The 17509-nt window shown below is 39.9% G+C and overlaps 1 protein-coding gene across 1 annotated transcript in view; it reads left to right on the top strand.

The window, feature by feature from the left end:
* The window catches only part of XKR4 (XK related 4), a 477727-nt gene that overhangs the window by 294114 nt on the left and 166104 nt on the right, over nucleotides 1–17509 (top strand). Inside the window, exon 2 of the mRNA XM_036742362.1 lies at nucleotides 6723–6922. Within this exon, the coding sequence (XP_036598257.1) occupies nucleotides 6723–6922 (200 nt within the window). The remainder of the gene's footprint in view (nucleotides 1–6722; nucleotides 6923–17509) is intronic.

The raw sequence follows: 17509 nt of genomic DNA on the forward strand, positions 1-17509 counted from the left end.
ATCTACATCTCACTACTTTTGCCATTAGAATAATATGAAATACTTTTACCAAATGCTTTGCTAAAAATCTAAGCAAATCCATAAATTAATTAATTAACAAACAAAAAATAGACAAACAATTAAATAATATAAGTAGATCCTATCTATAGCAGTCCCCTGATGTGTCACTTTGGTCGCTCTGTCCCAAAGAGAAACATCAGCTGTTCTTGATGAAAATATATGGGATCTTTGTAATCAGTACTTCTTTTTCTAAATATTCACAGATGATTCCTTTTTAATGATCCGTTATAGAATTTTCTCAGTATTACATCCACGCAGGTTCTTTCTCTTCCCTTTTCTGAAGATCCAGATGGCATTTTCCCTTCTTCAGTCCTACAATACTCTTCCTGTTCTCCACGCTTTCAAATATTAGTGACAATAGCTCAGCAACTACATGCAACCATTCTTTCACTAATCGAGGCTGTAGTTTTTCTAGGCCAGATGACTTAAATTCCTCAAAGGCAGCTAAGGTCTCTCTTATTACCTTACTTGTATCAACTCACAACTAGTCATTTTTTATTCTGTTCTTTCTACTGCAGTGGCCTTTCTTCTCAGAAGAGGAAAAAGAAACAAGTAAAAGAATTGAGCATCTCTGTCATCTCTCTGTCAGATATTATCATCCCATCCACCCCAGAAAAATCCTGTGATTCTGTTTGTGACAATTAAGGTGTGGTTTTTTATTATGGCAAGACATAGAACTAGAACTTGAGAGGTCAAGACCCTCCTGTCTCAGACTTTCAATGTGCATTCACGTGTTCCTCTCACAAGTCATACTTACCTCATTTGTCTCACTTGTCTCCCAAGTGGAAAGTGTTATCTGTTGCACACCAAATATTGACTCATCCTAGAGACAAAAGTTTCTTTACCAAAAAAAGGCTTCCCTTCCTAACCCAACCAGTGTCCAAGAAAAACTAAGAAAGGGAAAGAACTCGAGAGCTTTAGACCTTATGCTCTCTTAAGAAAATCTTCATCCATAGAAAGATCAACTTCAATTTTGCTCATAACTCCATGGTGAAAACAATTTTTCCATGGGATCAAAAGTCCAGGACTCCCTTGTCCTTGCCATTGCTTTTTCACATGTCCCTAGCATAATCAATTCCATCTACTCCACCTCTCCCATGCAATATGCTAGGTATAGTGCATTTGACCATACTATTGCTTTATATCCACCAGCAGTATGAATTACAAATAGTACCAGCCATTTTCTCTCTTTTGCATCAATAGTGATTTTTCTCATCTTGTATGTAGAACATTTTTAATGTGTGGTCATGATCACATGATCATAGGTCAAGAAAGAGACATTTTATGTCACGACAAAGAGATGTTTCTGTCATATTGGCAGAATCTGAAATGTAAGTGTGAATAAATCTAGGTTTCTATTGAAACAAACAATTTCCAAGTGATATATAAAAGATAAATTGGCATTTTTATGGTGACATTCAAAATGTATGCAGGGATAGCAGCTTGAGCTGTTCTTTCAGAGGCTAAGTACAGGAATCCTGAAGTCACAACTGAAAAATGCTTATCAGATCAACTTGCCCAGAAATGATTGCATGGCTGAACAGAGTAATTGTTGGCAGGTCACTGTGCAATCTAAATCTTTCTCATGAGTTACAGGAAAACCTGCAGACAGGAGAGGCATAGCCATGTGATTGAAATGTCAGACAATGAACATATGGGAACAAGGTAAGAAAGTAGATTGTGATTGAAAAACTTGCCTCGCAGGGCTCTTGTGAGGAATATGTTCTGAAAACCATATAGTACCATGTAAATATGAGCTGTAAGTCACAAGATCATAGAATGTTCTAGCTAGAAGAGACCTTAGGGTTCATCTAATTCAATCCTTTCATTTTCAAGATGAGGAAACTGAGGACCAGAGAGGTAATATGTTTTGCCCATGGTCACACAGATAGTAGGTAGTAGAGCTAGAATTCAAACCCTGTCTAACTCCAAATCCATTGCTCTTTCTACTGGACTAAATGCCGAACTTGAGAATTTGCCTGATCTAATTTGTAGATGTCATCCCATCACATGAGGGGATGATGCAAGTAATACTAAAAAGTTGTTAAGAAACTGGCCCATAATAATCTTGCAAGCTCATTGGAGCTCAAATTCTACTCTTCTGGTACCGAATTCTATCAGACATGCTTACTCTTTAAGATACTAGGCCACGGGCAGCCTTACTAGTGCAAGTAGATTGTTTCCTCTCTCCTAATCCCAAAATGTATAGGTTATCCAGCAGACCATCAAATGTAATTGCTGGCTAGCTCAATAATTTACTAATCTGGCTAAACTCTTCTGGCTGGAAAGACTCAGTCCTTAAAAATATTAACAGAACTTATAAAGGCTGATCTAGAAAGTCTGGGAAGATAGACTAAAGGAAATGAAAGTGAGGCGAGGAAGGTTTGTGCAAAATGGGAGGGGGGGAACCAATTTTCAGTGAGAAAACATGTACTTAAATCAGATCATACATTTAGGGCTAGAAGGGAACTTAGATACAGTTAGTATGATGCCCTAATTTTACAAATTAGAAAACTAAAGCCCCCAAAAGTAAAGTGATTTTCTGAAGGTGATATAAATGGTAAGTGGAAGGGCTAGGATTTTGACCCACATCTACCGATTCCAAAATCAGTGCTCTTTCCACCATTCCAAATCATCTCAAATGTTTGATACAGCCATAATTTCATATTTAACATTTTATAAGGGAAATAATGTTAGAATCATAAAGTTCTCTAAACCTCCATCCGAGTAGTGTGAAACAAGATTATATAAAGCATAATTTGACAAACCTTGTTTTAAAGGAATAGAACGCTCTTTTAGGGTCTAAATGTAGAAGAGTAGTCAGAAGAATAAACAAAATTGAATAACTTCCACATCATTTTGTGGGCATTGTTAGAGGACCTGAAGCTATTTATGAAGTAAAAAATGAAGTAGAGGTTTGGTAATTATATGATTTTAAAATGTAATTATATCATAAGCTCTGCGACAGCAGATCCCACCATATTTTTATACATTGTTGTGTTCTCCTCAGCTCCTAACACAGTGGTTTGCCCTTGCATTATTCTTCAATGAACTGAATTGCATTTGTCAATTAAACCTTCATCTTGACCTTACGTCAGCCACCGAGAAGAGTGGTCATACATGGATTTTGCTATCATCCAAAACTATTCCATCTCCAAAATTTTGATGCTATGAAATTTCCCTTTTTGATCACAATTACCTGTCTTTTCACTGCTCCAGACCTCTAGTTGTTGAGTCGTTTAAGTTATGTCCAACTCTTTGTGACCACTTTTGGGGGTTTTCTTGGCAAAGATACTGAAGTGGTTTGCCGTTTCTTTCTCCAGCTCGTTTTACAATGAGGAACTGAGATAAATAGGGTTAAGAGACTTGCCCAAGGTCACACAGCTAGTATGTGTCTGAGGCCGGATTTGAACTCAGGGAGATGAGTCTTCCTGATTCCAAAGCCTAGTGCTCTGTCCTTTGTGCCACCTAGCTACCCTTCCAAACCCTTTGATTCTTTCTGAATCTCTTTTCTCCTTATAGTGAAGAGAGTGCTTGACTGAGAGTCAGAAAGACATGGGTACAAATCCTACCTCAGTGAATGATCAACTGTATCCCTGGGAAAGTCACTTAACCTCTCTGTGCCTCAGCTATCTCATCTGGAAAATGACGAGGGTTGAGCTCAATGATTTCTAAAGTCCCTTCCATCTCTAAATCTATGATCCCATGATCCATGATGTGCATTACAAGAGCTAAACTTCTGTTGTTTCAACTCTTCCTTTTAAAGAAGGTTTGGAGAGCTAGTGGGACAGGTATCTTGTGAATCAGAGCTTTCATATACTCTGGACTTGGATAGATACTTTCTTCCTGAACAGAAGTTCAGAGACTTATAAAATCTCCCCAGGAATAGCTTCCTTTCTTTTCATTTGTCATTTGGATTGTGGGCCTATATAACAGGAAGAGTTGATGTTGCATGAAACTACATGAGGTAAACCAGTGGCCAAATACTTGTTGTTTTGCTCCATAGGAAGAAACCTGTTATAAACACCCGGTTACTTTGCTCTCAAGCTGTTCTCAATAGCAGTTGTTTCTATTATACCCAGAAGAGTTCGAGCCCCTATGAGCCACAGACCTGGGGGAACCATTTAAGCTTTCTTAGCTGGTGGCAGAATAAAGCTGAGAAGACTCATAATCTTCACCACAGGGAAAAACTAGAAATAAAATAGCTGAAGGTAGCATTTGTAGGGGGTTTATGTTCTTTGGATTTAATTCTAGGAGAATCTTTGATATCAAACTTCCATGGTAGTTTGAAAAAAAATAAAGTTATCATTCGTTCATTTATTCATTCAACAAGAATCTATCAAATACCTATTGAGAACACAGACTATGATAGGTATTTGGGAGTTACAGGAAATAAAAGCAGATGATAACTGTCCCTGTTCTCATATAGCTTATATTATCACTGAGGACACTAAACATGCAAACTTACTCAGGTGCACATACATATACGGAGAGAGAGAGAGGGAGAGAGAGAGAAACTACAAAATTAATACAAAACAATAAGTGCATGGGTAAATAATAAATCACTGCACAGGGAGCTTATATTTCAAAAGAGTCAAGATTCATAGAATACACAAGAGAGAATATCTTACTTAACTATAGCCAAAGGAGATGTGGAACCTCTACTATAGAGTTTTGGGGAACAGATAGAAAACCAATTGTTTCTGCTTGTATAGATAAGAGTTTGGTTGAAGAGAAAAATATGTAATGTCTCATTGAGTAATGCTCACTTCATTAGCTATGTGGATGCTATTTAATTGACTATGGAAAGACACATAGTAGATGTAAGCAGAATGTGACACAAAAATAAGTCACGCTAAAAAGGAGTATTATAATCTCTCGTTTGAGAGATGTATGATCAGAAAAGCAAATGGGCTGACCATGTGGCAAGAGCAAAACATAAGGAGTAGCCCATGCATTCTGCTGATATCTTTGAGATGTTAGAAAAGTCAAGGAAAGTCTCTAGTGTATAGGGTAGGCCCCTGGTAGTAAACTTGTAGGTCACCTAGCATGAGCAGTCATGCATGATCCTTTTAGGGATGAGAAGATGGATCCATTTGAATATATGAGATGTTTTTAGTAGTCAACCTTGAAAAAACTAGAATTGGGGAAGAGGCTGATTCCTAAGAGATAAAAAGACTTATTGAGGACATGATGATTTTCTTCAAGTATTTAAAGGGTTAGCATATGGAAGAGAGATTAGACTGATTCTATTTGGCCCCAGAGATCAATGTATACATGATATAGGTTCACAGAACTGGAAGGTTGGAAGGGACCTCAAGAGTCATCTAGTCCAACCCCTACACAAAAGGAGTCTGTACTATAACATAACCAATGAGTTGTCACCCAGCCTGTACTTAAAGATCACCAAGTAGGGGGAACCCCCTGTCTTTTGAGGCAAGCCACTCTACTTTTGGTCAGCTTTAACTCTTAAGGAAGTTTTTTAGCTGCATGTGAGAAGAGGAACAAACATAGTTGAATAAAAATGGGATGTGCTGCCTCATGAGTTTATTAATATTGGAGGTTTTCTAGGTAAGGATGGATGATCACTTGTTGGATGACTACACCATTGTAGATGTAGTTTCTGCTTCAAGGATAACCAGACTCCATAGTTATTGACCTCTCCCCCCCGCCAACAATGCCTTCCAACACTGATTCTAAAACCTCCTTTCTCCAAGGTTATAATTACTCTAGGAAAGTCATCCATTTATGCATGTCTATGAGCCTTCCTTTTCTCTTGACATCAAGTGCTTTCAATATATGTTACTCTGTTTTTCATGTCTATTCACTGCTTCTCTAACTTTGGTCTCTGTTTGAAGAATCCTTAAATTTGGAGAGGGTGATTCATCAGCCTTCACTTTCTATGAGGTCCCAAGGCTCAGAAATGTAGACATGATGCCAGGATGGGAAGACAAGGAGATGGAACAAGAGAGGAGCTTATTACAGATTATTTGAAGTAATACATGAATCTCCCTTGGAGACAGAAACAGGAGCTCTTCTCAGCAGTGGTGCTCAACGCCTCAATTCTTTCTACCTCTCCCTTACCTTTCTGTCTAGATCATGCTGTGAGCCAAGATGCATCAGAGATTACACACTTACCAATGCTTCTCATAACATAAGGCTAGAATTCTGATGAACCCCAAGAGCATACACAAACCAGCAGACCTCTGCAAGAGATAAATGAACATATATTGTGCCATCAAATGTATTGAGAATCCTACCTCTGAGAGCTGAGGCTGTCCTGGTGGTCCAGAGATGACTAAGTGATTAGTGGAGTCTTATGACTGGAGAAAAACCAATCCAGTGGACAAAAACCCAATCTAATAGCAAATACAGCATCAGCACCCAAGAACTGACATCCTAAGAGCTCCCCTTGGCATTTCTCCTGACTCTGCACTATCTTGAAACTTAGCTTGCCTTTAAGAAATGCAAAGTAACATCACTATAGCCTAAAATGAGCTTCAAAAGATGTCAGTCTTCTTTCCCTCGCACACAGCAAAAGAAACCAAAATAAGCATTATACATATTTGTTCATGGTGCCTGAGGACTGGGGAGAAAAGTGGAAGTGTTTAGATGACAAATCATCATTTACTGCATTTTCATTCTCTCTGTTTTGTTTCTAGATATTTCCACACCATCTACTTAGGTATCCGAAGCCGCCGCAGTGGGGAGAATGACAGATGGCGGTTCTACTGGAAAATGGTGTATGAGTATGCAGATGTGAGTATGCTGCATTTGCTAGCCACCTTTCTGGAGAGCGCTCCGCAGCTGGTCCTGCAGCTCTGCATTGTCGTTCAGACTCATACCTTACAGGCCCTCCAAGGTAAGGGCTCACCACTGTGGGTTTGGGGATTTGCGGGAGAGATTCCAAATGACTGTTTATTTAAAGCCTCCACTGGTTGACGCAGTGCCTTTCTTTCAAAATTGAGACCATCCAGCCCCCAATGAAATGAATAGACTGCTATGATTGTACTTGAGTATGTGAATGATTCGTGGTATTTTCTTCACCCTTGCGTTTCATGGCTGACTTATGGAGAGACAGTTGTCTTTTGCCCTTAGACTGACCTCTTCATCAAAAGAAAAGAAAAAAAAAAGTTTTTGTTATTTTCCACTTGGCTAATAGTAGACTTAGGGGATTACAGCCAACAGTATCTCTGATGTTTATGATGGTATAATACTCTAAGGTTACAATAGATCTATGGCTATATTCACTGGGGTTTATGCCAAAAAGTAGCAGCTAGAGCTGCCCTCATCATGAAGCAAAGAACTGCTGACATGAGATTATAGAGAAGAAAAGGTCATGGTCATTGTTGTTTATGTGCCATGATATTTTCCAGAAAAAAAAATGGAGTTTCCAGATTCATGCTTAAATCCCTTCCTCCCAGGCTTCTTTTGTTGTTGCAGTGCAGCTCTGTTGGGAGGGTAAAGCCTGTCCCACAGAAAATCTGGCCCTCACTCCCACAGGAGTCAAGGGAAAGTGAGCTCATGGAGAAAGATATCACCCAAACATGCTAGAGCTGGTAGCTAAGGGTCACTGTGCCATGCGTGGGCCAGAGGATCAAGAGAGGAAGTGCACTGCAGTTTGGGACTAGTGTTTGGTGCAAGGAGAAAGTGCTTCCTCCAAGCTGTCAGCACGTTGGTTTAAAGCTGCAATCACAGTATAGTAGTTGTGACTGGAGCTCAGTTTCTTAATCATTAAAATAAGGAAGTTGGAATAGATGATCACTAAGGTACTTTGTAGCTCTAATATTCTGTTATTCTATAAATGCTTTAAAAGATTGGTCCTAGTGAATCATATGGGAAATTATTTGCAAATTATTATTCTCATCTAAAGAATTTCCAATGACATACACCAGGGCAGCTAGGTGGCACAGTAGGTAGAGTGCTGGGCCTGGAGACAGGAAGACTCATCTTCCTGAGTTCAAACCTGGCCTCAGACACTTATTAGCAGTGTGACCCTGGGCAAGTCACTTATCCTTGGTTTCCTCAGTTCCTCATCTGTAAAATTAGCTGGAGAAGGAAATGGTAAACCACTCCAGTGTCTGCCAGGAAAACCCAAATAGGGTCACAAAGAATCAGACATGACTGAAAAACAACTGAACCACAATAATTCTCATGAAATGAGAAGACTGGTTCAAAGGAGAACGCTGTCACAAACTGCAGTGCTCATTCCTAGAGCAAAATCATGAGTCCCTGTTGTGTCTATAGAATGTAAGACCATGGGAAAAAAGAGAGACTAAGAAAAGATAACTTGGTGACAGATCAGTCCATTCTCTATTGTAACTGCTGTCATTGGCAGAGGCAGAGCTGCAGATAAAGGGGAAAGACCAACTTTACCTGCTCTGTGGTCCAAGGTGGTTGGACAACCCACGTGGCTTCTCCCAAAAGGCTTCTTAAAGCCTACAAAAGCTTGAGTTTTCAAAACCACATCGAAGGAATTGGGAAGGAAATTTCTTTTCCTACCTGGTGTGACTGTGTTGATTGCCTTTCCTTAGAAACAGTGTTAGTAGGAAATAAAAATGTCTTATGTGTTTATTAGATTACTCAAATCCCCAAGTAGTGTCTACTCCCTCCCTACTTGACTGTTCAATAGTATCCCCTAATCTTAAAACTTCTCCCCATGCTTAGATATAATATGACTCACACTCCCACTCCTGGTCTTCAACCTCTTTCTTAGATATGGCAGCTGTGGTGTGACAGAAATCGTGCTAGATTTGGAGTCAAAAGAAATCAGTTCCAATCTTCCCTGTGATGACCATGGTTAAGCCAGTTGTTTCTCTGAGGGATAACTCTCTGAACCTTATTGTTTTCATTTTCAAAATGAGAGGACTAGATTAGATGACCTCTGAAGCAGTTTCTAAAAAGGCTCATATAAAATTCTGAGAGATCATGGGGAAAAATTTGCTGTATACCACCAAAACCACCACCACCATATAAACCCCCCCGGGGCTCCCTTCCCAGGCTGATCCCAAGACAGACAGATACAAAAATCTTCAACATTGATGTAAGGGACAGTAGAGAAATGCAGGAGGTGATAAGCCTGCTAGGTCTGGGGAAGAAGGCAGAGAGACTGTCGTGCTAAAATACCAAAGGTTAGATAAATTCAAACCTCTAGCAAATGACAACAGAACAACTGAAGCGGCATTGCCTGCCTTGTCTGTGCTTAGAAGAGAAACATATCTCTTCAGGGAGAGTTAAGACCAAGCAGCCCTCAGGTTAGAAATGAGCTCCACTTACTGATGAACCTGGGAACATGACATTGCTCTGAGACAAGAATTCAACTGATCTGGGTTTAAAGGAGCAGAGACCTCTTCCCCTCCTGACAAGGAAAAAGAGAAATGTGAAATAGGTATCCAACCAGACTAGTACTTGGTAAGTGCCGAAACGTGGTTTTGTAAATCCTTAATACTGAAGGATCCCACTCATGTTTGTGTAATAATAGAGCTGTCTGTTATAAATATGAATTATGAGTAGGCATTGAACCTGTGAAGTACTTTGCAAATAGTTGCTAATTAAAATATCTGAAATGTTTCAATTTAACAGGCAGAGCAAGGCCTTGCAGTCTGTAAGTCATTCCCACATGTGACAGACAGTTCTGCATCTAGAATTGAAAGGAAGGAATCCTATCTAGAGACGACATTTCAGGAGTGCCAGACAATTGCATTTTTTTTTCAATCTAGCCCCCCCATTCCCACCCCTCACCATGCTGTAGAGAAGAATTCCACCTTTAGGACAAAAAAAAACTTAAACAGGGAATACGACATTTTCAAACTCAATCTAAAAATTGCCTCGTTCTGATGGAAGCTGATGCCATACTCACACACTGCCAGCTGTGAAAATCCTTCCTCAGCTCTCTTTGCTTATTGAATAAATATATTCAAGATAACTCCTGGTGCTGGAGGCTGACGGGCTCACTGTAGAACCACATAAAGGAAGCATAATTTTTTGCAGGGGTGCCTCACAGAGTTTGAGGTCTCCTCACAGCCACAACAGGGCAGCTTGTTTGTTCTGTGATCAGCAGTAGGATCAGGGATTCCCATCCTGTGAGTTTAGGCTTCCATATGTACCCTCAGCCTTCATCTGTTCCATGGCAGAATGAGCATGGAAGATACTTTGTAAGATTCCAAAAAGATTACCGTGGTGGACAAAATGGAGATAGAATGACCTGGCTACCTTCATTTTGAATCACTCATTGGTGGGGAGAGAACAAATTAAGATCTGCAAAGAAGCATGTCATTTGATAAAAATGGCATGACTCTTATAACCAGAAGGCTTGATTTCAAATCAATCAACAAACATTTAATAAGTTTACTGTACACATTTACTATACGCAAAAAGATAAAAATGAAACAGCCCCTGCTTTCAAGAAGCATATCTTCCAACGACTGAGTCATCATATGAGTAAATACAGAATACATGCAAAATGAATACAAGGCAGTTTGGGTAGGATGGACCCTAGCATCCAGGGTACCAGGGAATACTTCATGGAGAAGGTGGTACCTGAGCTGAATCTTGAAGGAAGCCAGCATCTCCAAAAGATATTGAGGAGGAAACAGTGCATTGCGGGCAAAGAAAATAGCTAACACAGACGCATGGAGCTGGGAGAGGAGTATTGAATGCGAGGAACAGCAAGGAAGCTTAACATGGCATTAGAGTGTAAGGAGGGGAGTAAAATGTAAGAAGATTGAATAGGTAGGAAGGGCCTAGATTGTGAGGAGAAGTTTATATTTGATCCCAGAGGCAATAGGGTTCTGTTGAATAGGGGTGGGAGGGGTGGTTGTGATATGATCAGATCAGATCTGCGATTTAGGAAAATGATTGTAGGTCAGGTTCTAAGTCAAGATTCCTTTTGCAAGAACTGAAAAGACATTGATAGAGTGTTTGAAGCTATTGGGAAGATTTTGTTTAATGAAAAGAATGTCTCTGAATTGAGAATTGGATTAGCAAAGACAGTTAAATGAAGTTTATATCTATACCTGGAAATTCTGCCTATTAAGTCATGATAGAAACTAAAATATTTTCCATCAGTCTTTTCAGACACTTATTTTAAATTTTATATACAAATTTACCGCTACTAAAATTTTCTTTTTATAGAGGAAAGGAAATAAGCGTTTATATTGCATCTGCTATGTACCAGGCATTTTGCTAAATACTTCTGTTTTTACAAATATTATTTCATCTGATTCTTACAACAACTCTGTGAGATAGATACTATTAGCTCCATTTTACAGTTAAGGAAACTGAGGCAAACAAAGGTTTAGTGACTTTCCCAGGGTCACACAGCTAGTAAGTGTCTGAGCCTGGATTTGCACTCAGGTCTTCCTGACTCCAGGCCCAGGACTCTATCCACTGTACCAACATTTGACTAGAGAAAGTAAGGATGCTACTTCTATTTTTCCTCTGTGTGTCATACTTGGGGAAGACACTACCAAAGAAAATCAATACCTTTTTTTTTGAAGTACTCCCTCAATAACCTAAAATAGATTCTTACTAAAAATAGCTTATGACGGTATTCTATGTCAGAAAGAGCTTCAGGTGGCACACACTTAGATAACCTATAAAACTCAACTCCCACAGCTACTGTGATCACTCCAAACTGTGGTATTCGCAACTTTATAGCACTCTATTAATCGACACATATTCGTTGAGAATCCAATATGTACAAAGCATGGTGCTAGCCCCTACTTGGAAGTGAGACTTTATTGCCTCCTCCAAATTTTGACAACTGCTACAGTTACTTTTTAAGAAATTTGTTTTAAGAAAACAAATGCATTAGTTGTACAGACCAGGATAACTAGTTTGCTATAGGGGATTAGTGAGCAAAGAGGCTGGAAATGAAAGTTGGGACTAGCCCCAGGCTATGAGATTGAACATTTTGTAAGTAATGGAAAGCTGTTGAGGGTTTTGGAGCATGGAAGAGTGCGACAATGAAAGAGGCATTTGGGGAAGATTACATCAGTGGCAAGTTCATGCTGGATATATTAAAGAAAAAACTTTGTAAGGAGTGGAGTGAGAAAGGAAGGGAAAGGGGAAAAGAGAGGGGAGGGAAGGAGGAGGAAGGAGAGAGATAGATAAGGATACCAATTAGCAGACTATTAAAATAATTCAGGTTAGAGGTGATAAGGGCATGAACTAGGTGGCAGTGAGTACGAAGAGAAAGGCATAATTGATAGAAAGGAAGATTTATTAGGCCATGGGGACTAATTGGATATAGATGCAGAGAAGAGAGAAGAATCAAAAATGACTGAGCTTTTGAGCCCTGCAGGGAAAGAGGCAGTAGTATCAGAACTGGAAGGAGGAATTATTTTATCAGATTTAAAGACAGTTGGAGGAGGGGTGTAAGGAGCAAAGGGGCAGGTGACACAAAGGAGTGCTCACTAGGTGAGGGACAGGTCAGGGTGATAAGATGGGAAGGCGAATTTTGGAGCGAAAGAGAAAGAGTTCAGCTTTATATACACCAAGGATGCATCCATGCCCCCATCTCCACAGAGTTCAAGGAGAGGAAGCAGCCTCAGGGAGGTGGATCATATGTGGCAAGGGAACTCTGAGGTTAGAAGCCTTGAATGTCTATGGCACACTGTGGCACCAGCCAAAGAAGGGCATGATGTGTGGCACAGGGCTAGTGAGCATGATGAGAAGGAAGCGTGTGCTCCAGGAAGGAAGCATAAGCCCTGCAATTTCTAAGAGTTTTGGGAAAAACCAATAAATCTATCAATAAACATTTATTTAGCACCTACTATACACCAGGCACTAGCATAGTTGCTGGAGATCTAAAAACAATGAATGAAACAATCCTTACCCTCAAGGAACTTATATTCTAATGGAGGAGATTAAAAAGGACATAAATAATTATATACAGAATTAAAATGAATATAAAGTAACCAACTAAATGATATGTTGGGAGGGAGGGCACCCGCCGTTAGGAATGTTAGAGAAGATGTGATGCTTGAGACATTCCTTGAAAGAAGAGAGGGATTCTATGAAATAGAGGTAAGGAAAGAATACATTCCAAGCATAGAGAACAGCCCAAGCAAAACATGGGGACCAGACATGGAGTGCTATGCAGGAGAAACAGAGAGAAGCGCAATTTGGTTGGATCCTGAAGTACACAAAGTATTGTGCAATGAGGCTGGAAATGTAGGTTTGGGCAAGGTTATAAAGAGTTTTAAAAGTTAAAAAGCTTCATACCTGAAAAACTTTAATAGTTTCTAGCTGATATTCTACTTTTATTCCGTCTCTGTCTCTCTTTCTCTCTTTGTCTCTCTGTCTCTGTCTCTCTCTGTCTTTCTCTCCCTTTGTCTCTTTGTCCTGTCTCTCTGTCTCCTTGTCTCTGTCTGTCTCTGCCTCTGTCTCTGTCTCTCTCTCTTTCTCTCTCTCTCTCTCTCTCTCTCTCTCTCTCTCTCTCTCTCTCTCTCTCTCTCTCTCTCTCTGATTGCCATTCTGATGAACAAAACTGAGATAGATTCACATGGCCATCTTTGTCCTGAACTGTGAATTGTTGATTAGAAAACAAACTAAAGAAAGAGCTATGTAGTCCTATTTATCTTCCATTTATCCCTATTCTGAGTACAATTCTGAGTGGGATGAACAGAAATAGAAGAGCCTGGATGGGAAGATGATTCTTGGAGGGAAAGAGAATGATTTCAGCTTTAGACATGTTGCATTTGAGGTAATGGCAGGACATCTCCATGGAGCGACCCAAGCAGCCGCTAGAAGTACACATCTGCCACAGCCAATCAGGACAATGTATCTACTTCTGAAAATTGTGAGTTCATCAAATAGATTAGCTGGATGACTCAGGGGACACTAGATGGCTTTCAGAAAACTCTGAATTATTTGTAACAGACCCTATGGTTGGCCCTGAATGCTCGCTGCATTACTTGGGTTGTATAGACGCAGCTATCTTTCACAGTGAGCTGAGAATATATTTGCTAATTTATTTGTACACGATTCTGTTGCTGAATGGCATTTCCTGGGTAGCTAGCATTCCCCTAGCTTAATGCTCCACTTGCTGCCTGCTGTCAGAGGGCATGCTCCAGAGAGCAGCAGAGAGGATGGTGTGTAGGATCACAGAGCGCCTTGTCATTTCCACAATTAGTATGGATACTCCTCAACCCAGATTGAAGGTTGGACAGGTGCTGGGCACTGAAGGGAGTTGTGTTCATTCCTGGTACACTGGAGACATTATGCAAGGGATAATTCTCTCTCACACAAGAATTATTTAGGTCTAGAATGATTAGGCATTCACCCAGCTGCTAGTGTATCAAGGAGCTAACTGAAGGTTGTGATAAATGAAGCTCTGTGTCTTCAAATAATCTTATCTCTGCACTTCCAATTTTCATATTTAATTATAATTACTAGGAAAAGGAAACCTCATTGCACAACTTCAAGATACTTAGCTTATGAGTAGGTCAATGAACTATAGGATTCTGAGGAGCAAAGGATGATGGATCCATAGATTTAGAGCTGGACAGGACCTTAAAGTTTATCTAGTTCGCTCCCTCATTTTACAGATAAAGAAATAGAGTTACAGAGAAGTAAAGTGACATTCAAGCAAATATAACTAGTAATTTGAACTCTGAAACAAGGTCTTCTGATGTGAAATACAGCTCTCAAGACCATGCTGCCTCCCATGTGTACGCATGGTCAATAACCCTAGGGTTGTCTCCAGCTAAGCTTCCTTGGTATAGAAGGGGTGCCTACCTCCATCTCCGTTCCTGAATGTCCCATAGCAGCAGTTCATTTTGGAATAGACCTAGCCTAAGGATGTCATGAGAAAGAGAGATAAAGGGAAGCAAAAAAGAGAAGGAAGCTACTCTGTTCAATTCAGTTCAATAAGCTTGTATCAATCATTTGTTATGTGCAAGGCATAATATCATACTGGATGTTACACATATAAAGAAAAACAAAACACAATCTTTATTTTTAAGAAGCTTACATCCAACTTGCACAATAGAGTATCTCAACAGATAAGTAGATACAAGGTAGTTTGAGAAAAGAGAGAAGACTAAAGACTAGGAGAGTTAACAAAGACTTCCTATGGGAAGTGGCGTATGATCTGTATCTTAAAGAAAGCTAAGAAGCCTAAGACTTATAGATGAAGAGGGAGGACATTTCAGGCATGGAGCTTAGTCTAGAGAAAGGCCTTAAGGCAATAGATGGAATGATCAGTTCAAGACACAGCAAATAGGTCAATGTGGCTGGAATTTAGGAAGAATAATATAAAATAAGTCAGTATAGCTAGGCTACAGCCAGACCATTATGAGTTTTAAGTACCAGTGTTGGGAGTTGTATTTAATCCTAGAGGCAATGGGTAAATGCTAAAGCTTCTTGAAAAGGAGAATGATCGATATGGTTTGACCTGCACTTTGCGAAGATTATTTTGGCAACTGTGCGGATTTTAGATTGGAAAGTGGAAGAGGCTGGAGTAGAAGGATGAATTAGATGGTTATTTGCAATAGTTCATGTGAAAAGCAATGAGGTACTGAGCTGGGATTGTGACAATGTGAATGAAGAGAAATGAATGTAGATGAACACTGTCATATCTCTCTCCAAAGACTATCTACTGCCATCCTAGTCTTCCTTGTCATTCCTGGAACTTCTGGTACAGAAAATACTAGCAAGAAAAACTATTAGTTATTCATCCTTCATTCTCAAAGAGGACAAATAAGTAATAAAAAGTTAAGGTATTGTCCCATGGATAACAATCAGATCCTGTCACCTAACAACCATGATCACCCAGAATTCACTTATTCAAAGGCCATCTCTTTTCCTTATTTTTTTATGAGTTCTCTGTATCACAAAAAACTTGATTTTCAAGCTAGCCAACTAATGCACCTGCCATTTTGACTATTTGCTTTGGAAGAAAAACCAAATTTTCCCTATATCCTAAATGCCTTCATTGCAAACAGGGAAGGAGAAGTGCCTACTATACACAAGGCACTATGCTAAGCACTTTACAAATTACTCTCTCATTTGATCCTCACTACAACCCTGGGAGGTAAGTGCAGTTATCCCCACTTTACAATTGAGGAAACTGAGGTATAAAAAGGTTAACGACCTGAGCTTGGCTCCTCCTCCCTCCAGGCCCAGTGTTCTATCCGCTTTGTCACCTACCTGCCTCCTATCTTGCCGTATCCCTCACTGCTATACTCTAATTTCCATTTGTCCCTGAACTTCTATGTTTAACACATGGATGTGTATAGGCAGGTGAGTGGGCATGGCTTTTATTTCAGTTCTAAGTGCTGTCTGTTTGGAGGTGATAGTTTGGTCAATCAATCCATAGTTATTAAGTACCTGTCGTATGTGTGATGTCTACTGCATCTAAGAGAAACCTGATATGGTGAGATTGAGCCTTCATCATCCAAGTCAGCCTCCTCAGAATATACTTGTCCATGACCCTCTAAAGGATGGCAGCCAGATCAACCACAGAGTCCTAAATGTGGTTTAAACAGCACAGAATACAAAGGGATTATTGCCAATCTTGGTTTCAGCATTAAATTCATATTAATGCAGACAATATTTGGGGGGGGAGCTATACTTTTTAGAAGTTGTACATCACCTTGATGGCTTATGCTGAGTTCATAGTGGTGGAAATGGTGTGAAGGGAAGGTGACATGTACCAGTCTAAGAGTCAGGAAGCCTGGATTTTATTTCTGACTTTGTCCCTTGTGGGCTATGTGACTTCGGACTATCTCTCTCTGCCCTAAATAACCCAAGTGTGCTTGTGACTTTTTAAGATTGTGTCAAGGTTTTGAACCTTTTACATTACCCTATCTCATTTTTAAGCCATCATATTTCTTGCTGCTACCATAGTGCATGCCTCTAGTAGGTGTTTAATTTTGCTTAACTTCATCTGTAAAATGAGGGAGTTGGATTAAATGATCTCCAAGGCTCCCTATAGCTCTAAGTTTCTATGACTTTCTAAGGTCAGCTAAGACCTCCAAGGTGTTTTTCGAATGAATTGCTATCAATTCAGTTCAGTCCTCAAAATCTTTGCTATGTGGCCAAGACGAAATAGGAATTGGGAATACAAAGACCGACATTCACACAGATTTGAGTTCTACTGAAGGGATACAATGTTCCCATAGATAAGTACATTTTATCACAAATCCAAAATAACTTTGAGCAGGACACAAATAACTGGGGAAATTAGGAAAGGTCTCTATGAGGTGGCATTTAAGCCAAGCCTGAAGAAAGCTGAGGGTTACAGGAGGTGGAGATTAGGAAAGGAACGTGACAGGTATGAGGGATAGCCTATGCAGGGCACGCAGGTAGAAGAAGTCATGTCGTGGGAGAGGCACAGCAATCAGGCCAATGTCTGGAATGTAGAATGTGTGAGGGAGAAGAATGTGTAAGTCACCTGGGAAGGCAGGCCAGAGACAGACTGTGAAAGGCTCTAAGTGCCAAG

The sequence above is a fragment of the Trichosurus vulpecula genome, chromosome 1 (assembly GCF_011100635.1).
Source record: "Trichosurus vulpecula isolate mTriVul1 chromosome 1, mTriVul1.pri, whole genome shotgun sequence".
Taxonomy (NCBI): domain Eukaryota; kingdom Metazoa; phylum Chordata; class Mammalia; order Diprotodontia; family Phalangeridae; genus Trichosurus; species Trichosurus vulpecula.